Below are 18,356 nucleotides of genomic sequence, written 5' to 3' on the forward strand. Positions count from 1 at the left end.
CTACTGAGGAATTTGAGCGCGCCTCCATGCTTTAGGCATGAAGTGTTTTCTATATTAAGGCTGAACATCACGCTTTCCTTACCTTCGACAAAAGAGATAGGACAGAAAATTCTAGGTATCGAAATGCATTGGGAAAGAAACAAAATAAAAAACGCTGAATACCGTATTATCTGCCGCTAATAAAGGAGACCTGACACAATTTTGAGACATTGCAAAAGGGACATTTTCCATTTCCTTGGCATGCAGTGTCAACATTGTCCACACTAGAGCACTGCACGGGCCGTAATTTTCGGCCCGGGCCCGGCCCGGGCCCGGACCTCGTTCAAATTTACCCGCCCGAACCCGGCCCGGTGACTCAAAATGAGACCCGGGCCCGGCCCGAACCCGAGAAAAAATTTCGCCTACCCGGCCCGGCCCGGCCCGACCACAGATCAGGCCCGACTGAGGCCCGACCCAGTAATCTAGGTGGTGATGCCCGAACATGGAGTCGACAGCAGGGTGTTTTAAGTGGCAAATATCTACGCCTTGTTGGCGCATGTTTTGCTAACAATTATACTTTAACATAGTTACGGTAATTTCTTGTAAAAAGGGGCTCACGGTGCAAACAGTTGAGCGGACATACTGAATACAATGAATGTTTGTTTGGCAGTGGTATACTGTACCTATTTTTTCTGCAAATAAACTGGGGATCATGAAGGGTGTTTTGAAACAGACATTGTAGGAAGAAAAGTGATTTTCAGCACGAGTTTAGTTTCGATAGGGAGCGCAATAACAACAAAGGATGGATTGATGGATGGATAAACTTTATTATGGTCCATCGGAACGCGCTCTGGCACGTTGCGGGCCGCTCCGACATCGGAACAGAAAGACCAAGTCTCTCTGCTGCGTCGCGGGCCCGTTGGCCTGCCCATATAGTTGCTCTTCTAGCGCGGAGCTGGTATATAATAGCAGCCTCCCATTTGGACAGCGTGATGGCTTCGCCGCCGCGTAACACGGAGCACCGCCAGAGCATGTGCTCTAGATTGGCTTGGCAGAGAACAAAACGCTCGCTTCACATTGTTTTTATTGCACTTTATAACCTATTGAAATTTATAGCATGTTCTAGCCACAAAGCCAACCATGCACCCTTCTCGATATGTAGTACCCGTCTTCACCATTGTAGCACCTTGCCAGAGCAAGAGAAACAGGGGGAAAAAACAAATTTGTGACCTTTGTTGTAAATACACTAATCTGGGCAAAGGTATGGAACCGCGTGCACCACGTGTATCCGTAAATCAGCCGAAAGGAAGAAAAAACTATTTGTCATAGCACTATTTTCATATACCATACCACTGCTAGTATATACAGACTGTAAGTTTCTCATGGCATAGTTTACAGTTTATTTCTTCACATGTTATTGTGCGAAAAATCAAAGTATCAAGAGATTCCCGATTGAAGCACGCCATGCGCTGTTGCATCACATATCCTGCCGCGCTAAAGCTTCTTGCACTGCTCGCGCTGGCCGGACGGGCGCACCACATCTGCCTTGCCAATTGCGAAGGCGTCGGCAGTCGTTGTTCTTAGCTTCCACCACTGGAGCAAATCTAGGATGTCTTTGTGGACCTCTGCAGAATGACCATAGCTGTCCAGCTCATCCCTTCACTTCTCTCGTTCCCGAACGTCGTGCCACTCTTCAATGTCGTCTATAAAACTCCTTTTTGAGGGCTTCTCCTTGTAGTTTTCAGCAGTGTATGTTATGCACGGTTTCCACCGTGCTCGTTTTACCCATATTATAATGGTTTATGCCTTCCCAGCGATGTTGTATCGGTAGAAGCTGGCCATTGGACTACGCGGTTAGGACTGGCAGGAGTGGGACGAAGCAATTTCGATATATTTTCGTGGTTCGCTCGACTTTGGTAATAAATGCGCGACTAAGCTTCTCGAAGCTTACTCATTGGATGCATATGGTTCGAGGTAAGGGGACATCACCCGGCACGGAATCTGTCATTATCCTTTTTCAAGCCAGATATTTCGTCAAGCGAATATACTTCACCCCACACCTTGTTTAATGGACCTGTTCTATTCCTGCACATTCCAACGCTTTTGTGGCAGTATCATGTAGATCTCGCACTATATAGCGCACTATATAGGGCCTCAAACACGCGGCTCGCGGACCTCTCGCTAGCGGCTCTCCGCCCGCACATGACTGTCTTCATCCCATTTTTTTTTTATATAAGTATGTTCTTGAGATACAGAGGCATGACAGATCGAAAGCATATTTTTCGTGAGGCACCCCCTGTGGTCACCGTGTGTTGATACATAACCGTGAAACAAAAGCTATATTTCAGAATCGGCGTCCAGATTTTAGTCCCTATGGGTGATACGAAATGACTGGTTCCTCAGACGTGAAAGAGAGACGTCCGTTAATGGCAATACTAAACGCGAACTGCTGCGCCGGCCACGTGCATGTGCACGTGCCCTCGATGACCATCGGTTTCCTGTTCTTCGATAGAGTCTGGCGCGCTCCAAGTTGCTCCGTTCCGCACTATTTTGCAACAATATGTTGTTGGAATCCTGCCGCCAAATCCCCTTCAGAAATGATCCCCTGTATGAGATATGGGAAAGGTCTGCTGTGAAATAACGGTAGTTTTAAAACAACCTGTTCCCCCCTCCCACCCTCCTACCTTCGTCATTGCCCTAGCCTTTGCGGGAGTTAATTTTCGCTAATGCGGCCCGTTAGCTGAGGTGGGTTTGAGACCCCTGATAGGGCGGAGCAAGACGAAAGCTCAGACGTTAACAATGTGGGCACACAAAGCAGGCTGTGCATGTCCATCTCGCGCCTCATGACCACTGGGAGCCGTCACGGAAAAACAATGTGCCTTTATAGGGATTCTATGTATCAAAACTCCGTGCAGTCTTATCGTTTTAGAGGGGGGCTGTACATTCAACAACGTTTCCCCGCTTTGGAGCTCTGATTTTATTATATTACATTTATTACTGCGATTACAGAGTAACAGTTAGGATATAAAATAGTAACGAAAGGAAATAAAGCACGGAACAGCGAGATGTTGCATATAAGTGCCTGGTCTGTTTACTTATAGCTCGCCCGTTTCAGATAAATCAAGTAGCTCCTATGCAAGAAGCAAAGCAGTTCAGTACTTATCCCTCATGAAACCTCCAAATAGCTTACCCCACATAAAAAAAGCGTTTTTTCGAGATAAAATGTGGGGCATATATGTATGCACAGCGTATGCGGAATAAGGCACATTAAAGAGAAAAACGATTTTTCTATTATCAGTAAATTACTCTTTTACGTATCATTCCAAAAGCACCACGCTCGCCGCGACACGACTCTTGGTAAGAGAGAAAACTCGCAGGAAAATGCAGGTAACGACGCCAACTTGAAATTCACGCAGCAAACTCCGTGACGTCATATATTCTGACGGCATCTACTGGGCCCTACGTAGTTTATGGTGGGTAAAAATGAAGTACATTGACGTCTGAGGGGGTCATAACACTTAACATACCAAATTTCTGGAAATTTCGTTGAGCCAATATCCCCAAAATACGACGAATACAGTTTGAAATCCGTGACGTCACGTGCGGAGATTTCAGCGCGAAATTTGAAAATGGAACTTTGACCTTGATTTTCTCCTTTATTAATAAACTCATTGATGGTGAAATTAATGACGTTCGGGTTCTCAGAGTACACTTTATCGGTCTAAACCAATTCAGTGTTTCACTTTAGTGACCCTTTAAGAACAGTGCAAAGTCCAAGCGCGGCCCGACACGAGCCCGCCACCTCAAACCCGGGCCCGGCCCTAAGCCCGGAGCTTCAGGCCCGGGCCCGGCCCGGGCCCGCCGTGAAAACTACTTTACCCGGCCCGGCCCGGCCCACGGGCCGGGCCGGGCCCGGGTTTTCGGGTAGGCCCGAGCCCGTGCAGTGCTCTAGTCCACACACCGGTGTCGGAGCACACGCATAAATATTTTAATTTGACTTTGAAGTTTTCGTCGCTGAGCATCTGCAAGCCAGCCCCACTGCAATGGACATTATCCCGACGAGTCAAGACAGTTCTCCTGAGTTAGCGATTTCTGCGTCCTGCGTGCAGTCTAAATCGCAGAAATCATTGTCAGGGTCACTGGGCGACAGTTCACTCATCGTTGTTTATGTTCACCACGAGGAGATAACGGATTTGCCGCTAGTACGTCACGAGTTTCTGTATCCTCGTGACGTCATACTGATATGAAACGTCACTGAGAAGCCGCCCCCTCGATATCGAAACGGAAAGTGACTTTTTTAAGGTAGCGGTAATTAAAATATATACGATGCATTCCCAGGCACCACAATACTCTTTTAGCTTTCTCGACACCAGTATTTTTATTTATAGCAACAATCCGAAATTTCTTTTAAAATTCGTGTCAATACTCCTTTAAGCGATGTCGACAGTTGGGAGGAAGGTTGGATCGGCCAGAATTAGCGCCCCGTGTTTCCACGCAGTCTTTTATAATGAATACTTACCAACTAGATCAGCTCTGTGTTATTCTAAGATTTATTTAGTACTGTCAACAGCCTCATATGTCCCTTTGAAAGCGTGTTGTTAGACGACGTTATTACTTTACGCTGCAACGAAGACTTTCATCGTGTTGAAGAACGACGTGCCCATGGCGACCTGTGTATTCCGACATAGTATGGCGGCGGCCATAAGTACCCCTGAGCTCTCTTCCTGCGAGGTACAATGGAAAAGATCACACACAATTACCCTCATAAATAGGTGCCATCAATGTACATATACAGCAACGCGCATATCTTGCTACATCTGGGTAATGCGACACATAATCGAAGTTGCTCTCAACGATCTTTGTTTCCAGCATGTTTATAGCACGCAGTTTTGTCCCAAATTGATCAAAGAAACATAAATTTTGAAAGGCGTTTTGAATGTTCTCATGGTGTGATGGCATATATTTGCTTGTGTGTGTCTCCTCCTGACCTTTCTTTTATGCCGCACCTAATATATTAAGCATTCACGGGACACACTGAAAACTCATTCTTGCGTTTCACTTTAAAATCAAAATGTGTCATTCAATGTATTTTTTAGATATATTAAAGGATATGGTTGTGTAGCAATAATAATTTCACACGTAGTATTGTAAACGCTAAAATTCTAGAAAATTGTCTTTACTGATTTTTACTTACTTTTTCTTTCACTTACTGATTTTACCTACACTTTCTTTCAAGCACGAGTGGCCGATGGTCGACCGATTGTTTCCCCGTCAGACCTAGTCATCAATATGTTTACGTCTCGTCAACGACCATGTGGAGGAATAATATTAAGCTTATGTCTGCAATCCTCATATCTTCATTCCAAATCTGTGTAACCAAATAACGCTTGACTGCCTGCGTGTGCCTGTGCTCATTTCAGCATGTCGCAGCTCCTTATTACTTTCCCACGAATTAAAGTTTCTCTCAGTGCTTGTAAATTATACATTTCTTTCTAAAGGAACACCGTTTACCTCGGTGTCGTCGTATTTCCCGGTTTTCATCACCTGCCCGCCTCATATAGGGTTCCCCAGCTATCTCTCGCCAGAGTTTTAAAATATGCCGACGCACTCTATGACGGCGCGACCAGATGCATCTTGCTGGCTATTACATGTAGTAAGTCAAGCTATTTTTTCTTTTCTTCCGAAACCTCTGCTTAGGCATTCTTAAGTAACTAACTTCTGAAGCGAAGAAAATGAGCGAGAATTCCACTGAGAAAGTTGTAAATTAGCATGCAAATCTCTCTTTCTTTGCATTACGAAAGAATGCTTTTCTGCTGGCTACACATGCCCGCGAAATAAATAACGCCAAGCGAAATGCCCGCTTGTGCGCCTGTGCGCGCCGTCATTGCAGTGCTTGCTAACGTTCAGCGTGCGAGCGACCACAGCGTTTGGCGGGTGTGCTGCCTCGACAGAACAGCAACGATGGTGGTGGCTTTGCGTGCGATGACGCGCGTATTCCTAGCGGCAATACAAGTGAAAACAGCTGTGTCCGCGTATCGCTGTCATGTACACCGTCACGGGGTAAGCACATAGTTTGTACGCGGAACGTAAGGGATCACTAGAATCACCGCCAGCACAGCTTCGTTGCTTGAAAACGTAGTTAATTAAACATGCCTAATCAGACGATTAAGGCGAAAACGCAATATAGTGTGAATTACTTCATGCAATTGTAAGCAACATAGATTTGGTCGCATCGTCATCGAGTCTGCCGGTATATTTTTAAACACTGGCTAGGGATAGCTGGGCCATCCCGTATAACGTGTTCATTTTGATAAATTATAGCTAGACGTTCGTGGGCGCACTTCTCAAATTATTCGCGTGTGACAGTATAAGCACAGGAATACCACTGCCGGGGCCATTGAACATAAAACGCAGTGCTGTAGTGTTCTTAGCGGTATACTTTAAGTGGTACCGGAAACCTATTCATACGCACGCGTTCAGAGACCGGAAACTGTGTCGCTGCAGGCGGATGCTTTTGACAGATCCTATGATAGCCGACATCTGTGATTAGTTACACTTGCACTGTGTCCTAGGGCCTGTAGAAACAGGATGCGTGCGGAAACATTTGGCCGTGGCGCCCAGCGGAGACTAAATAAAACTGAAAAAAAAAATGTAAGCGTAACTTCAGAGCGAATGGTGACTAAACCAGGAGTTTATGGCTGTGTTTCCGCTCCGTAACAAACCCTCAAGCTATAAATGTGAGAATTTGTAACTGATGTTCACTGGTTTCTCTGGAGCTATTGTTCTATCTATAACCTGCCCTTCACACACAAGTAAGCAGCCTCATTGTACAACTGCAAACGCGCATGTGGATCGTGTAATTCAGCAGCTGTGGCAGCGTTCTGTAGGGTTGCCATCGAACAGTGGCCACAGGCATTAATGTCACCCATTCAATTGTGAAGGAATGAAATTTGTGCCTTATATGTAGTTCTCCGTCATGAAGTGCTTCCTTCGTCAGTGATAGCGTTTGGGCACAGTGATTACGATTTAAAAAAAAAACGTCCTAATACTCTTTTTCATCTGTGATTTGACGGTAAGTGAAGCGCGGCGAAGTTTCCTAAGCGAAGTTTTGTTTTAATCTGCTCAATGAATTTTGTTTTTTGCTGCTGTCTATTTTGTTGCCTATATCAGAGTGTGCAGTCGTCGTGCACTACATTTTTTGGTTAACTTGGGCACATGTTTACTTCTTGTATGCACTGCCGCCATCCAGGCCAGAAACGTTTCACCGACTCGATAAAGGAAAGTTACGCATTTTTTTTAATCTATTCATCTCAGTCAGAGTCATTTAGGCTGCTGCCCGGAAAATCATAAGGCGCACGTACCTTGACGGGGGTGCCACGAATAAGGAGTCAAATGAAGGAAATCCGCGAGTGAGTTTACGGACTCTCAACATTTTCCAGGTGCTCATAGTGGTAAATCGCTGTTGTCTCAATTCGACAGTAGGCGCCTACAAAGCTTGAAAAACAGCTTTTTTTTCAATTTAATAGTGGCTAACTTCGGCTAGTGATATCTGTCTGAGCCTTTTTTCAAGCTATAGAAGGTGGCAAACGTTTGTATGCGTACACCTTAGAAGGGGAAAAGGTGGCGTCTGATTATGAGATTGCGTCTTTTATGTGCGTTTATTTAACACGGTTGGGATACAGTCAAATACGCATATTCATCTTCCTTTCCTGCTCTTTAGATTCATCATTATTGGAGCACTGGTTCCAAGGCACCTGGTGAAGAAAATTTGTGCACCATGAAGGCAACGATTGAGGATGGCATTGTATACTCTCCGCATCCGAAAGTCGAGATACCGACGTGCTCCGTCTACACAGCAATGAAGGAATTCCTAACGGCTTCACCTGAACGCGTAGCACTGGTGAGACACATAAGTTGCTTTGCGATCCTTGCATTTTCACTAGTTGCTCTGCTATTTAGACGCAGTAAGAAACGTCCTTAAAAAGGTTTGCGCCCCAGTAATGAGCCAAAATTTCGGCGAATAAACTTCCCGTACTTTAGAAGCAGGTTACCCTAAGCATTTAGTAGTGTCCGTAGCGAGAGAAAAAAAAAAAGCTTCTTAGGAATATGAGAGCGTTTAGATCTACCGCACGCTCCCACAACAAAGAGCCTTACAGCCACAAGTTGTCACACAACTAAAAAAGCGTCGCTCAGAGATCCGGTGTTCGCGTCGCGTTTTCGGCACACAGAAAATCCAGTGAAAGTATGTAAAACAATTAACCGAAACGCTCGAGGAAGGAAAGTATGCATGAAGAAACATGTAACCTTTTACAGAAAGTGTACGGAGGGCGTTCTCTACCACATATCTCTAATATGTAAACGTTTTTATGTCGGACCGGTCGTTGCATCAACGACTGGCTTCGCGAACCTGCTCATAACCTAGAAAACAAGATGCTCAGCGCTCAGCTATAGCCTCAGGTCCAAGAACTGAAGTTCGCTTCCTCAGAGAATCTCTTTTGTTATCTGTTTGTCGACGACTTTCTCATCATACACAAGGTGCGCGAAAATGGACAAGATGCCGATGACATTGTACGAAATTTCGCAGAAAACATAGGTTAATTCGTGCCAACAAAGGATTTTCTCTCAGGAAACGAAGTTCAGTTCTTGTTTTTGAGGCTACACCTGAGCGCTGAGCATCTTTGCTGGAGATATACCCTCGATCACAAAGATGTTTCATGCCGTTCGCATGTGCACATTCAAAAGTTGTCAGCGGGGAGCGGCCACATCTGCAATCAAGAGCTCATTGAGTAGATTCTGCATTCATCGCGTCCAAAAGCGCCTTCATCTTCAAACACGCCGTGAGCGCCTGGCGGGTTTTCTGGATTTGTTTCTCTGCAGTATAAGCTGCAAGCTCTCGAAGAGAGAAAAAGATAATTGGAGTCATCCCTTACCTTCATGATGTAAACCGCGGCCTCAAGAAAAAAGCAGGTAGATCGGGCGTAGATCTTGCTTTTTCGGCCCCTAACAAATTAGCTAGCCTGCGTTGATCAATGAATTGCAGTGATCTGGCACGAAAACCGTGCGGGCAAGGTGGTTTACGAAATTCCGTAGTCGTGTGGACTCTCTTATGTAGGAAGGATGGGGTTATGCCTGAATGGTCGCCTACGTGAACGCGCGTGCGATCTTCACAATTTTTCCGGGAGCAGTCGTGCCGCGCACGTTGTAGTTGCGCATGCCGTCCTTCATTGGACGAGCGCAGAGTGATAGGCCGGTATGTGGACGTGATGAGACGCGAACTCCTGGAAACCTTCTAAATTCTTAAAAGAGATCAAGAATGCGTAAGGTGTCCCTCTGTTTCCCTTCCACGGAAGGAACTCTGTTTCCTCGGGTGCTAAGTGCGAGTGTGCTGGTGAAGAATGTGCTAGCGGGGCCGTTTCACATTGATCTTTCTGTCAGGACACATGTTTTCCTATATAATGCCCGCCAAGCGATAATAAGTCCAGTTGTTAGTCAGCGTTCTCTATGCGTGCTCGTTTTCGTTGTCCCGTCTTGGCGCGCTGTTTTTCACGCTCACCTACAAAGTACGATGTGGGGATTGCGACGCGACTTTGATCAGTGAAAGTGGCACGAAAAATTGGGGGACCCTTAAGCTTCGCCTTTAAGAGTTGAACGCGATAGCGAAATCCGGCCCCTAGTGCGCACTTCAACCACTAAGTGCATACTTATTAATGTGTATTGTTATACACACACGCAGACAGACACACACACGCGCGCGCGCGCGCGAATGGTACAGGTTTTTGATCTAAAGCAAGAATCGCATGGCCTCTAAAATATACGCCGCGCGCTCGCCATCTCGGAGGCCATTAAGAGTCTCACAATGCCTCACAGATGGCAGCACATTATCTAGAGTTTGCTGTTTGCCGCTGTTTGCTTGATCAACGCCTCCGCAAGGCGGCGTTGGCTTGATATATTTTCCGCTATATGGCCATAGTTGTCCATTTTTGTTTGAAAGTTCGTGTGCGTTTTTAGCATCGATGGCTGCACTATCCCGGCCTTTTTCGACGTAGTTTGATGGCCTCCCAAATGCGCCTACAAATCGCCGAATGGGCTCGTTTTCATCGTGACACCTGCCGAACAAAATGTGTTAGGAGACTCCTTTCACTACATGGCATTTATGTAGTGTTTTTTTCCGAAGCAGCCGCAAGTAACATCGTGGCTCTCCACTGCATTTGTGGTAGGACACCTGCTTGCCACGCGAACGGCCCGGGTTCGATCCTCAATGGGACCGAAGATTTTATTCTTTATTTTATTTGCTTCTTTCTCGATTTTTCGGTCACGGATGATTTTTCGCTCACAACCAACGGTGCCGACGCCGACGGCGGAATTTCTGCGACACGAGCTCTCTAACGCTATCGCGTTAAAAGGTCAACGAGGCTTAAGGGACACTGAAGAGCAAACCAATTTTCCTCGTATTAGTAAAGAACTCTTTCACGATGCCAAAAACACCGCGCTTGCTGTGAGAAGACGCTTAGTAAGCGAGAAAATACGCAAAAACAAAATGTGGGTGGCGACGCCACCTTCAAGTTTCCGCACCATTCGCCGTGACGTCACATGTTTTCACGGCGCATGCAACGCCTTTTAAGACGGAGCTTGTTGAACACTGCTGGACGACAGGACACAGCTTCGATCTAAACAATGCGATGACGCTTGGTCGGGAACGAAGGGGCAGGAAAGAAAACACCTGGGATCGTAGTTCATTGTTCGCGACGCATCGGTCTGCAGCAACAACCGCTGCCCCTTACCGGATGTTTAGAAGGACGTACGTGAATAATGGACGGTTCACCTCCACTCATTTGTTGCCAATGTATATTCATGGTGCCACTAGCATCGGTGGCGAAACGTCTATGTCATTTTCTTAATAATTGTTGTGCTAAGTCCGAGTATAAACCTTTTGCAGTCGTGATTTTAACCCGCTCTTTGGAACAATTTTGCACACAGCCATGTATTAGATTATATGTAATGATATCCACGAAATCTAAAAAAAAGACAATTTCTAAATAGGCATGGGACACATAAAAGAAAGCTGGAGCGAACTACACAAGTTGACAAATGAAATTATGAGTTCAGTTTTTCTGACCTCAGCAATGATACACCGCTTCAAAGTTTAATCCCGCTTTTCAGGCTGGAGATGAAACTCGGTTTAACGAAGCTATGACCACGCTGGAAATATTTCATTCGATAGAAAAGTTTGTAACATTCAGAAAGTGATATTTCGGCTCTTTGAAACCGAAAATTTCGACGTAGCGACACCCAAAAGCTACCTACAGATTCGCATGTGAAATGTCTGCGGGGGCGGCCCGGACGTGGAGCCTCCCATGTCGCCCGGACATAGGACCCAATCAATGTCCGGGCGATTCAGGCCAGGTAGACAGTTCCGTGAATCAATGACGGGCTACCAATATGCGTTGGCGCGGAGAGCGAATGCAGCGATTGTGCGAGTAAGCCGCGGGAGAAAGTTGAAACGATACGATTTGTGCAATCTGTCGCATAAACCATGAAATAACAAACCAATCACCGCGATCAGTAGCACTATCTCGTACGTAAGAGCGCTACCGACTGCAGAGTCCATTACTCCATGAATGGGTGCAGCGTCCAGCCTCGTCGAACTGAAGCTAGGGCCATGGGCAGGGCGCGTAGACGTTTTTAGTGTGCACGCTCTAAAAGCCTTAGAGCGCACGCTCGAAGAAACCCGTCTTTGTCAAAATAGGAAGGAAATAAACGCTTTTTATACAGTTATTTCACGAAAAACTTCGTTAAATCGCGTTTAGTGGTAACGTTAGTACGTTAATTCGAAATTTCTTTGTTTAATCTAGAACTTTGTAAAATCCGGTTTCGTCACATTTAGTTTTAACTGCATTACTTTGGCGAAACCAATGTCGACACAGTAGCTATTTAGCATAAGATCTTAATTTATGACAGAAATACAGCCTTTCATTTATTACATTATTTGCAAAATTTTGACATTTTTCTTGAATTGTCGGCAGTTTCTGGGAGAAGTACAATTCGGCTTGTTTCGCTCATTAAAACTTAGTGTTATTTCTTCAAGCAGGTGTAGTGGTCGTCTGATGATAGTGTAATGAATTATTCGGCATTAGGCTATACTGGCGCACCGCTAACGTTTCCTGTTAAAGTATACCTGTAAGCGGCCCCTCATGATTAAAGAGATTCCTCCTGTATCCACCGCACCCAAATCTTGTCTTTTGGCACAATATACCAATCACGGCGTCTTGTTCCACTTATAACCTGTTAGACTCCATTTTTACACACTTTCGCGCGCACTATTTATGTACTAAGAAGGAGCAAATTACTTGATATTTGTTACAGCCAGAGTTTCTGTGTCCCTTTGCAGGTGGACGAGAAGATGCGCCTCACGCGTGGGGAGTTCTTTTCGCAATTGCGGAGATTCGCGGCGGGCTTCCAGGCGCATGGTATCGGACTTGGTGATCGAGTCTGCGTCCATCTTGACAACAGCGTCGAGAACATGGTTGCCCTATTCAGCATCACCTTCACGGGAGCATCGGTGCTCCTTTCGAATCCGGTACTCAACGAAAGTGAGCATATTGTGTGAATTCTTTTACCTTGCTGGTCGTCTATTAATTTTCACTCTCGTAAGAAACGGAAGAACGCATTTAGGTAGTTGTCTGTCGGTTTAAGCAAAAACTAACAGGGTACCCTATGCATTGGCTTAAGACGACTCGAAGGAGAAAGCGATCTCCTTTACTGACTCAGTCTCCCCCCCCCCCCCCGCCCTCTTCCAATAGCTTTGATCACTTAGCGTGGTTTTGCCGCTGCCTCAAGAATAGGAGGCATGACATGATTTCTGTACCACGCCTGGCTTTGTACTGTCACCGCGATCAGGCCACCTTTGAGCAAGCGACGCTGTCATGCGAAAACGTCAGTACTATCTGGCGTCATAGCGACGTCGCAAATTTCGGCGATCTGTGACGTCACCATGGCATGGCGATTGTTTTGCGACACTCGTGTTTCATGAGGCATGTAAGGCTTTGGCCTTAATAAAACTTCTGCCTTAGGCGTAAAGCCGGAAACCACGGAATCACCAACACAGAACACACAAAAAAAAAACTTTCTCTTTTCGCCTTGTCTCCTGCACCGGTTTATCTTTGATGGCGACAGCGTATCTTACGAAAATCTCCTTTAACACTTGCGGATTTATCACAGTTGATCGACACTCAACATGATCATGGCTTGCATCTGCGCTCAGTATACGCGCGCAGCGCTGTTCGCCTCGGCTTGGTTTGAAACATCCTTCTAATCTGAACGCCTGCAACTCTCAATAACCATAGTTGTTTTTCTGATGTATACAACTCAAAGCGTTGGTTCCAGAGAGATGGCATTACTTACTCTTCGTTTTCTAGCGCATAGTCTAAGATGTCAACAAGAAATAACAAAAAAGGAACGAGCACCAACTTCCAACAAATGTTCATTACCAAGTACTTTGAATATATTTATTATAATTTTATTTCCATTTTGTGAGAAAGTGAGCGTAGTTAGAGAAAAACATTCTCGTAATGATTGGCAAGCCTCGCCATCACTTTACTGCAGCCGCCTGTAGTTGCGAAACATGATCGAGTGGAAAACATTTTTCACTTAAACGCACGAGATGTAGGTCACCGGTTATGTAGGACATGTTACGCGCCAGTAATCGGAGTAAAACCTATGCATAAAGTGCTTGTTTTCAACATGGCCAATAACTGTAACTCACGGACAAAACTTTGCGCTATAAAAACAAAGATACCGAATTGCGGGTCTTCGACATGGATAGACCGAATACAAAGTTTTACAAGCATACACGTGCTTTTTCAGGAGGTAAGAAAATTGAGGAATTTGGACATAATATTACATAACGTAGCAGTGCCGTAATTGGATCTGCTCAGACACAATACGAAAGAGTCATGGTGCCTAGTTAAATACAGGTTCTCGAGTGTAACAGACGTTACGATGTTCGAAAAAGCATGGTCAGTTTTCATATAATCGTGTTGTTAAATAGTGACAATTTATTATAGCCGAAAGCAACCATTCGCACAGGCATAATTTTGCTCTGTTCTAAAATGGGCAATGTAGAAAAAAATCGGCAGATCCCACGCCTTGTGGGAATCGGTTTCATGCTAAGCAGTCAGTGAGTAGCTCTGCGCTGCATTTTTTTGTCTTTGAGGCAAGCGTTACGAGATGGATCGAAGTGTTATTGCGATAGCAATTATATGGATACTCTCGGCAGCTTTTTGCCGTCGCCGTCATGTCCTGGACAGGTATACGTATCTATATATATATATAAAAGGCAGAAAGAAAGATAAAGCAAAAGAAAATATTCCGAAGCACCCGACCGAGGGTTCGAACCATCGACCCCTCGCTCCCCAGCCCGTTGCATTAGACAACTAAACCATGTCCCATGTATGCGCCGGTGATATACCGGCGAGCTATTTATACACACTATTTACCGCTGATGGTAAGCAAATTTCTGAGGAGATTGAGCGTATTTTATAACGCGCAACGCTCCTAATTTTCTTTCAGCTTGAAAACTGCCCTTGAGACGCGCACGGCAAAGTGGCCCTTTTCTGTACCTACTCGTGAGGTGGAAGGAAAAAAAAAACAAAGAACACTGGGCGCAACTTCGAGCAGACGCCCCCGTGTGGCAGTAGAAGCACGGGGTCATTCCACGCACCGCAGTTTAAAAGAAAAAGAAATATCTAAGAGCATCTTATTCTCCATTGTCGACACTTGCAGCGCGTTGCTCATGCACAAGGACGTAACAACTGCGGGAGTTGTTAGTTCACGCTTGCCCTGTGCATGCCTGTGCGTTCTTTTCGGGCGTCCTTCTTTGCGCTTCAGCGGCGCTCTGCAAGTATCGAGCTGCCTCTCGGTCTTCGCGTGACATTCCAATTTCTTGCTATCGCATTCATTGCTTCGCCTTTGCGGCGAAACTGTGACTTTTTTTGTAAGTATAGTAGCTGTGTGCCTATCGTGGGCTTATCAGGCACGTCTACAACACTGGCGTTTAAATGGTAACTAATGGTCTGACGTAACGTCAGCACTCAGGTTAGAGTACATACGTCAGTAATATCGCAGCGAAGGGCACCATACGGTGCGATAATGTGAATACCATACTTCGGAAAACGGGCGTGCTGAAAAGGTGGCGCTGCCTAAGAAACAGAAAGACGAGGAAAGGATTCTTGCAAATTAAAGAATGACTGTATTTTACCCGCGACTTCCTGCAACTGTTTGAGTCTCATAATAAATAAAGCAGCGTTTATTTCAGCAAGGCAAATGAAAAAATTATCAGTAAACTTATGTACTATTTTTCGGCGTGGTAGCAGGCATGCGTTTTCGTTCTGTAGCTTGCACAGTTCTGTCAAAAAATGTCGCCGAGTACAGCCTGTGTTGCGCTCTTGCCGCATCGCGCCGCATACGCTGGTCAAAGATCACAGCACAGAGAAACAATGCATCATTGCATGAAAAAATGTACGTGGAGTCAGTCCACAGCACGTAATGAGCAATTGTATAGGAAAGAACCTGTTATGACTAACTATTGCACATAGTCCTCATAACGTCGTGGCTTCTGCCGCTTCCGCTTAGAGCGGCGCCTCTGAGGCGTAGAAGGAGGTGACTGTGCACCCTGGTCACTTGTGCCCTGATGTGACGAATCAAGAGCAAAAGAAGATTGTAACGGCTCGAAACGAGCGTTTGAATTCGCGGCATCAGCACTTGGTGTATTTGTGCCAGCTACACCTACTGGTAAGTCCTCCCCCCTTGGCGAAGAAAGTGTTCCACACGCTGAATGTTGAGGTACAGGCGAGGCAGGCCTGGCTGGCGGACGCATCGGCGAACTGGACCGAAGCACGGGCGCACGCACAGCGACAGGCATGGCTGGCAGATGCATTTCGGAAGTACACTGAAGCACAGGCGCACGCACGGGGTACACCGCACCAGGTGAAGCACACACAACAACAGGTCGATCCGGCATCGACGAAAATGATGTCCTTGAAACCGAAGACGCTGACTCGGTGAACGGTGCAGAAACCGTGGGACTTGAAGACTGTGAAGCAAGAATGGTCGACACAATCGACGAAGGTGATGGCGTTGGAGCCGAAGACAGTGTAGCAAGCATCATCCCATTTGGTACAGGAAGAGTTGTCTGGGATTTAGAAGAATAACATTGCAGTGTAGCACCGCAGATGGTGATACCGAACAACCGAATGGCATCAAGTCAAGAAGAGATCGGCCACATGGTGTCACGAAGAATGTTATCGGAGCCTGCACTCCGGCGTACTTGACGTTGGCCGTGAATAGGCCGAAGCGGCGAATGATTCCCTTTGAATATGAGTGCGGGATGGTAGATGAGCGTGCCAACTGAATGTGCGGAAATGAATGCTGAAAGTCATCGGGGTTGATTAACGAGACTGAAGCGCCTGTGTCCACCAGAAAAGACAAGGGCACATTGCCCACTGAAGCTGTAACACTTGGCTCGGAAGATGTGTGGAGACCATCCACATTTAAAACAGTGACCGTATTGGTCTGAGCCGTGCTCGAAGGAGTAGACGAAGAACCTGGTTCAGGAAGATTTACTGGACGGGAATTGCATACGGACTGATAATGTCCGATTTTTCCGCACGCGAGACAAGTGCGGTTTTTCGCAGGACACTGCTCAAAGTTGGCTAAATGCCGAGCCGATCCGCAACGAAAGCAGTGTGCGGTTGAATTATGCGAAGAAAATTGGGCACGCGAGCTCAAAGCTCGGTGTTGATCCGGAAAAGCTGAATTCGGCGGCATGGAGTCGCCATGTTGATGGCTTCCTCGACCCCGCGACGCGGAGGGGCCGCCATGTCGACCGCCACGAAAGGACTGTGCAGGCGGGCGGCCATGTTGACCGCCGAGACGAAGAAGAAGGGCCGCTATGTTGGCACGTCCCGTGAAACAAAGGACCGGCGCCATGGCCCCCCGCAGCTGAAAGTTGCTGCACTGAGTTGCGGAGCGAATTGCTCCAACTGCACACGGACAAGTTCATCCTCTCGCGCAATCGAGAGGGCTTCTGAAAGAGTGATGGACGATCCTTTCTGGAGGAGTCGGCAACGGACATTTTGCGACGCGACGCCAATAAAGAGCTGCTCCCTGATCATGTCATTTTCGAGCGCGCCGAACCCGCAGGACGCGGCTAGCGACCGGAGACTAGCTATGAAGTCTACCACGGGCTCACCGGGGAGCTGATGACGCTCTTGGAAGCGGAGGCGCGCGACATAATCACAGGACGCGTCTTTAAAATGGTCGTCGAACAATGCGAGTGCGGCTTGGAATACGTCAGACGACGCAGGCGTCTCTGACGCGTTGACGGAACTCAAAGTCCGATAGAGTTTCAGGCCGGCGTGGCCCAATGCGTTAAGCAGAAGGGCCTTCCGCCGCTCCGGTTTGCGGGAGTCATTCCCGATGGCATCCACGTAATCTTCGAAAATGAGCTTCCAATCAGCCCAAGGGATCGGCGGATCGCCGGGAGTGGAAAGAAAAAAATCACAGCATATCCACGGGGTGAATGATGATGAGTGGGGCGAAGCTACGGAGGGAATCATCTGTAAACCGTGAAACTCTTCCGCGAAATGCGCCCAGTACATAATATAAAGAGTGTGAAACATCGTGTATATATTAAACATCAAACATTTATTGTACTGTTGGTTTACGTGGTCCCTTCATTATCACTTGTGATCGGTGAAATGCAAGGAAGAAGTCCGCTCCCGAGCGAAAGAGCGCCAAGAGCGACCGCATTCCCCGCTCGCCCTGTGCGAATTAAAGGCAAGGCTAGAGGGAAGACAGGACGCGCGTTCCACGACGCGAGGTCGGTAGCATGCCCAACGAAAGCCAACGGAACGCGATCGTGCAAGTGCTCCGGCTTCGCATCGCCTCATGGTTCCATTTAGCGTCCCAAAACCAAACATATTGCTCAAGGTGTGCCTTGCGTTTTTCGTAGAAATAATTTCTTTATCATGTACATTAAGACGAAAAGTTGAAAGCTCACTAGAGTGTATCGCCCGCAAAGTATGTCTTTTAGTGTGATTTAACTCTCGTACGGCAGGGTCCTCGCGCCGTTGCCGGTCCACCTCGCCCGTTGACGATCGGGCGAGGTGGCTAAATACAACTACTAGACTTTAAGAAAAACATCTGGCGTTCTTTCGTTCTGCTTTTACAAAACATCTGGCGTCTTTCGTTGGTTTATTTCATCAATCAACGGCGTTTTGAACAAAACTTTTATTGTTTAATCACGCACAGGAGAAATCTCACCAGGCACTACCTTGGAGGTAAACAATGGCTGCTAATGGCAATGAGAGACAGAAGAA

The 18,356-nt window shown here is 46.6% G+C and overlaps 1 protein-coding gene across 2 annotated transcripts in view; it reads left to right on the plus strand.

Moving 5' to 3' along the window:
* The window catches only part of LOC119374374 (uncharacterized), a 51,077-nt gene that overhangs the window by 321 nt on the left and 32,400 nt on the right, over positions 1–18,356 (plus strand). Inside the window, exons 1-3 of one of the 2 annotated variants that reach the window (XM_037644466.2) lie at positions 6,645–6,791; positions 7,700–7,879; positions 12,368–12,569. In XM_037644466.2, coding sequence (XP_037500394.1) covers positions 7,757–7,879; positions 12,368–12,569 — 325 coding nt within the window. In that variant the 5' untranslated portion in view covers positions 6,645–6,791; positions 7,700–7,756. Of the gene's footprint in view, positions 1–6,644; positions 6,792–7,699; positions 7,880–12,367; positions 12,570–18,356 lie in introns of those variants that run through there. The other variant, XM_049411005.1, reaches the window with a different exon arrangement.

The sequence above is a fragment of the Rhipicephalus sanguineus genome, chromosome 11, assembly GCF_013339695.2.
Source record: "Rhipicephalus sanguineus isolate Rsan-2018 chromosome 11, BIME_Rsan_1.4, whole genome shotgun sequence".
Classification (NCBI taxonomy): Eukaryota; Metazoa; Arthropoda; class Arachnida; order Ixodida; family Ixodidae; genus Rhipicephalus; species Rhipicephalus sanguineus.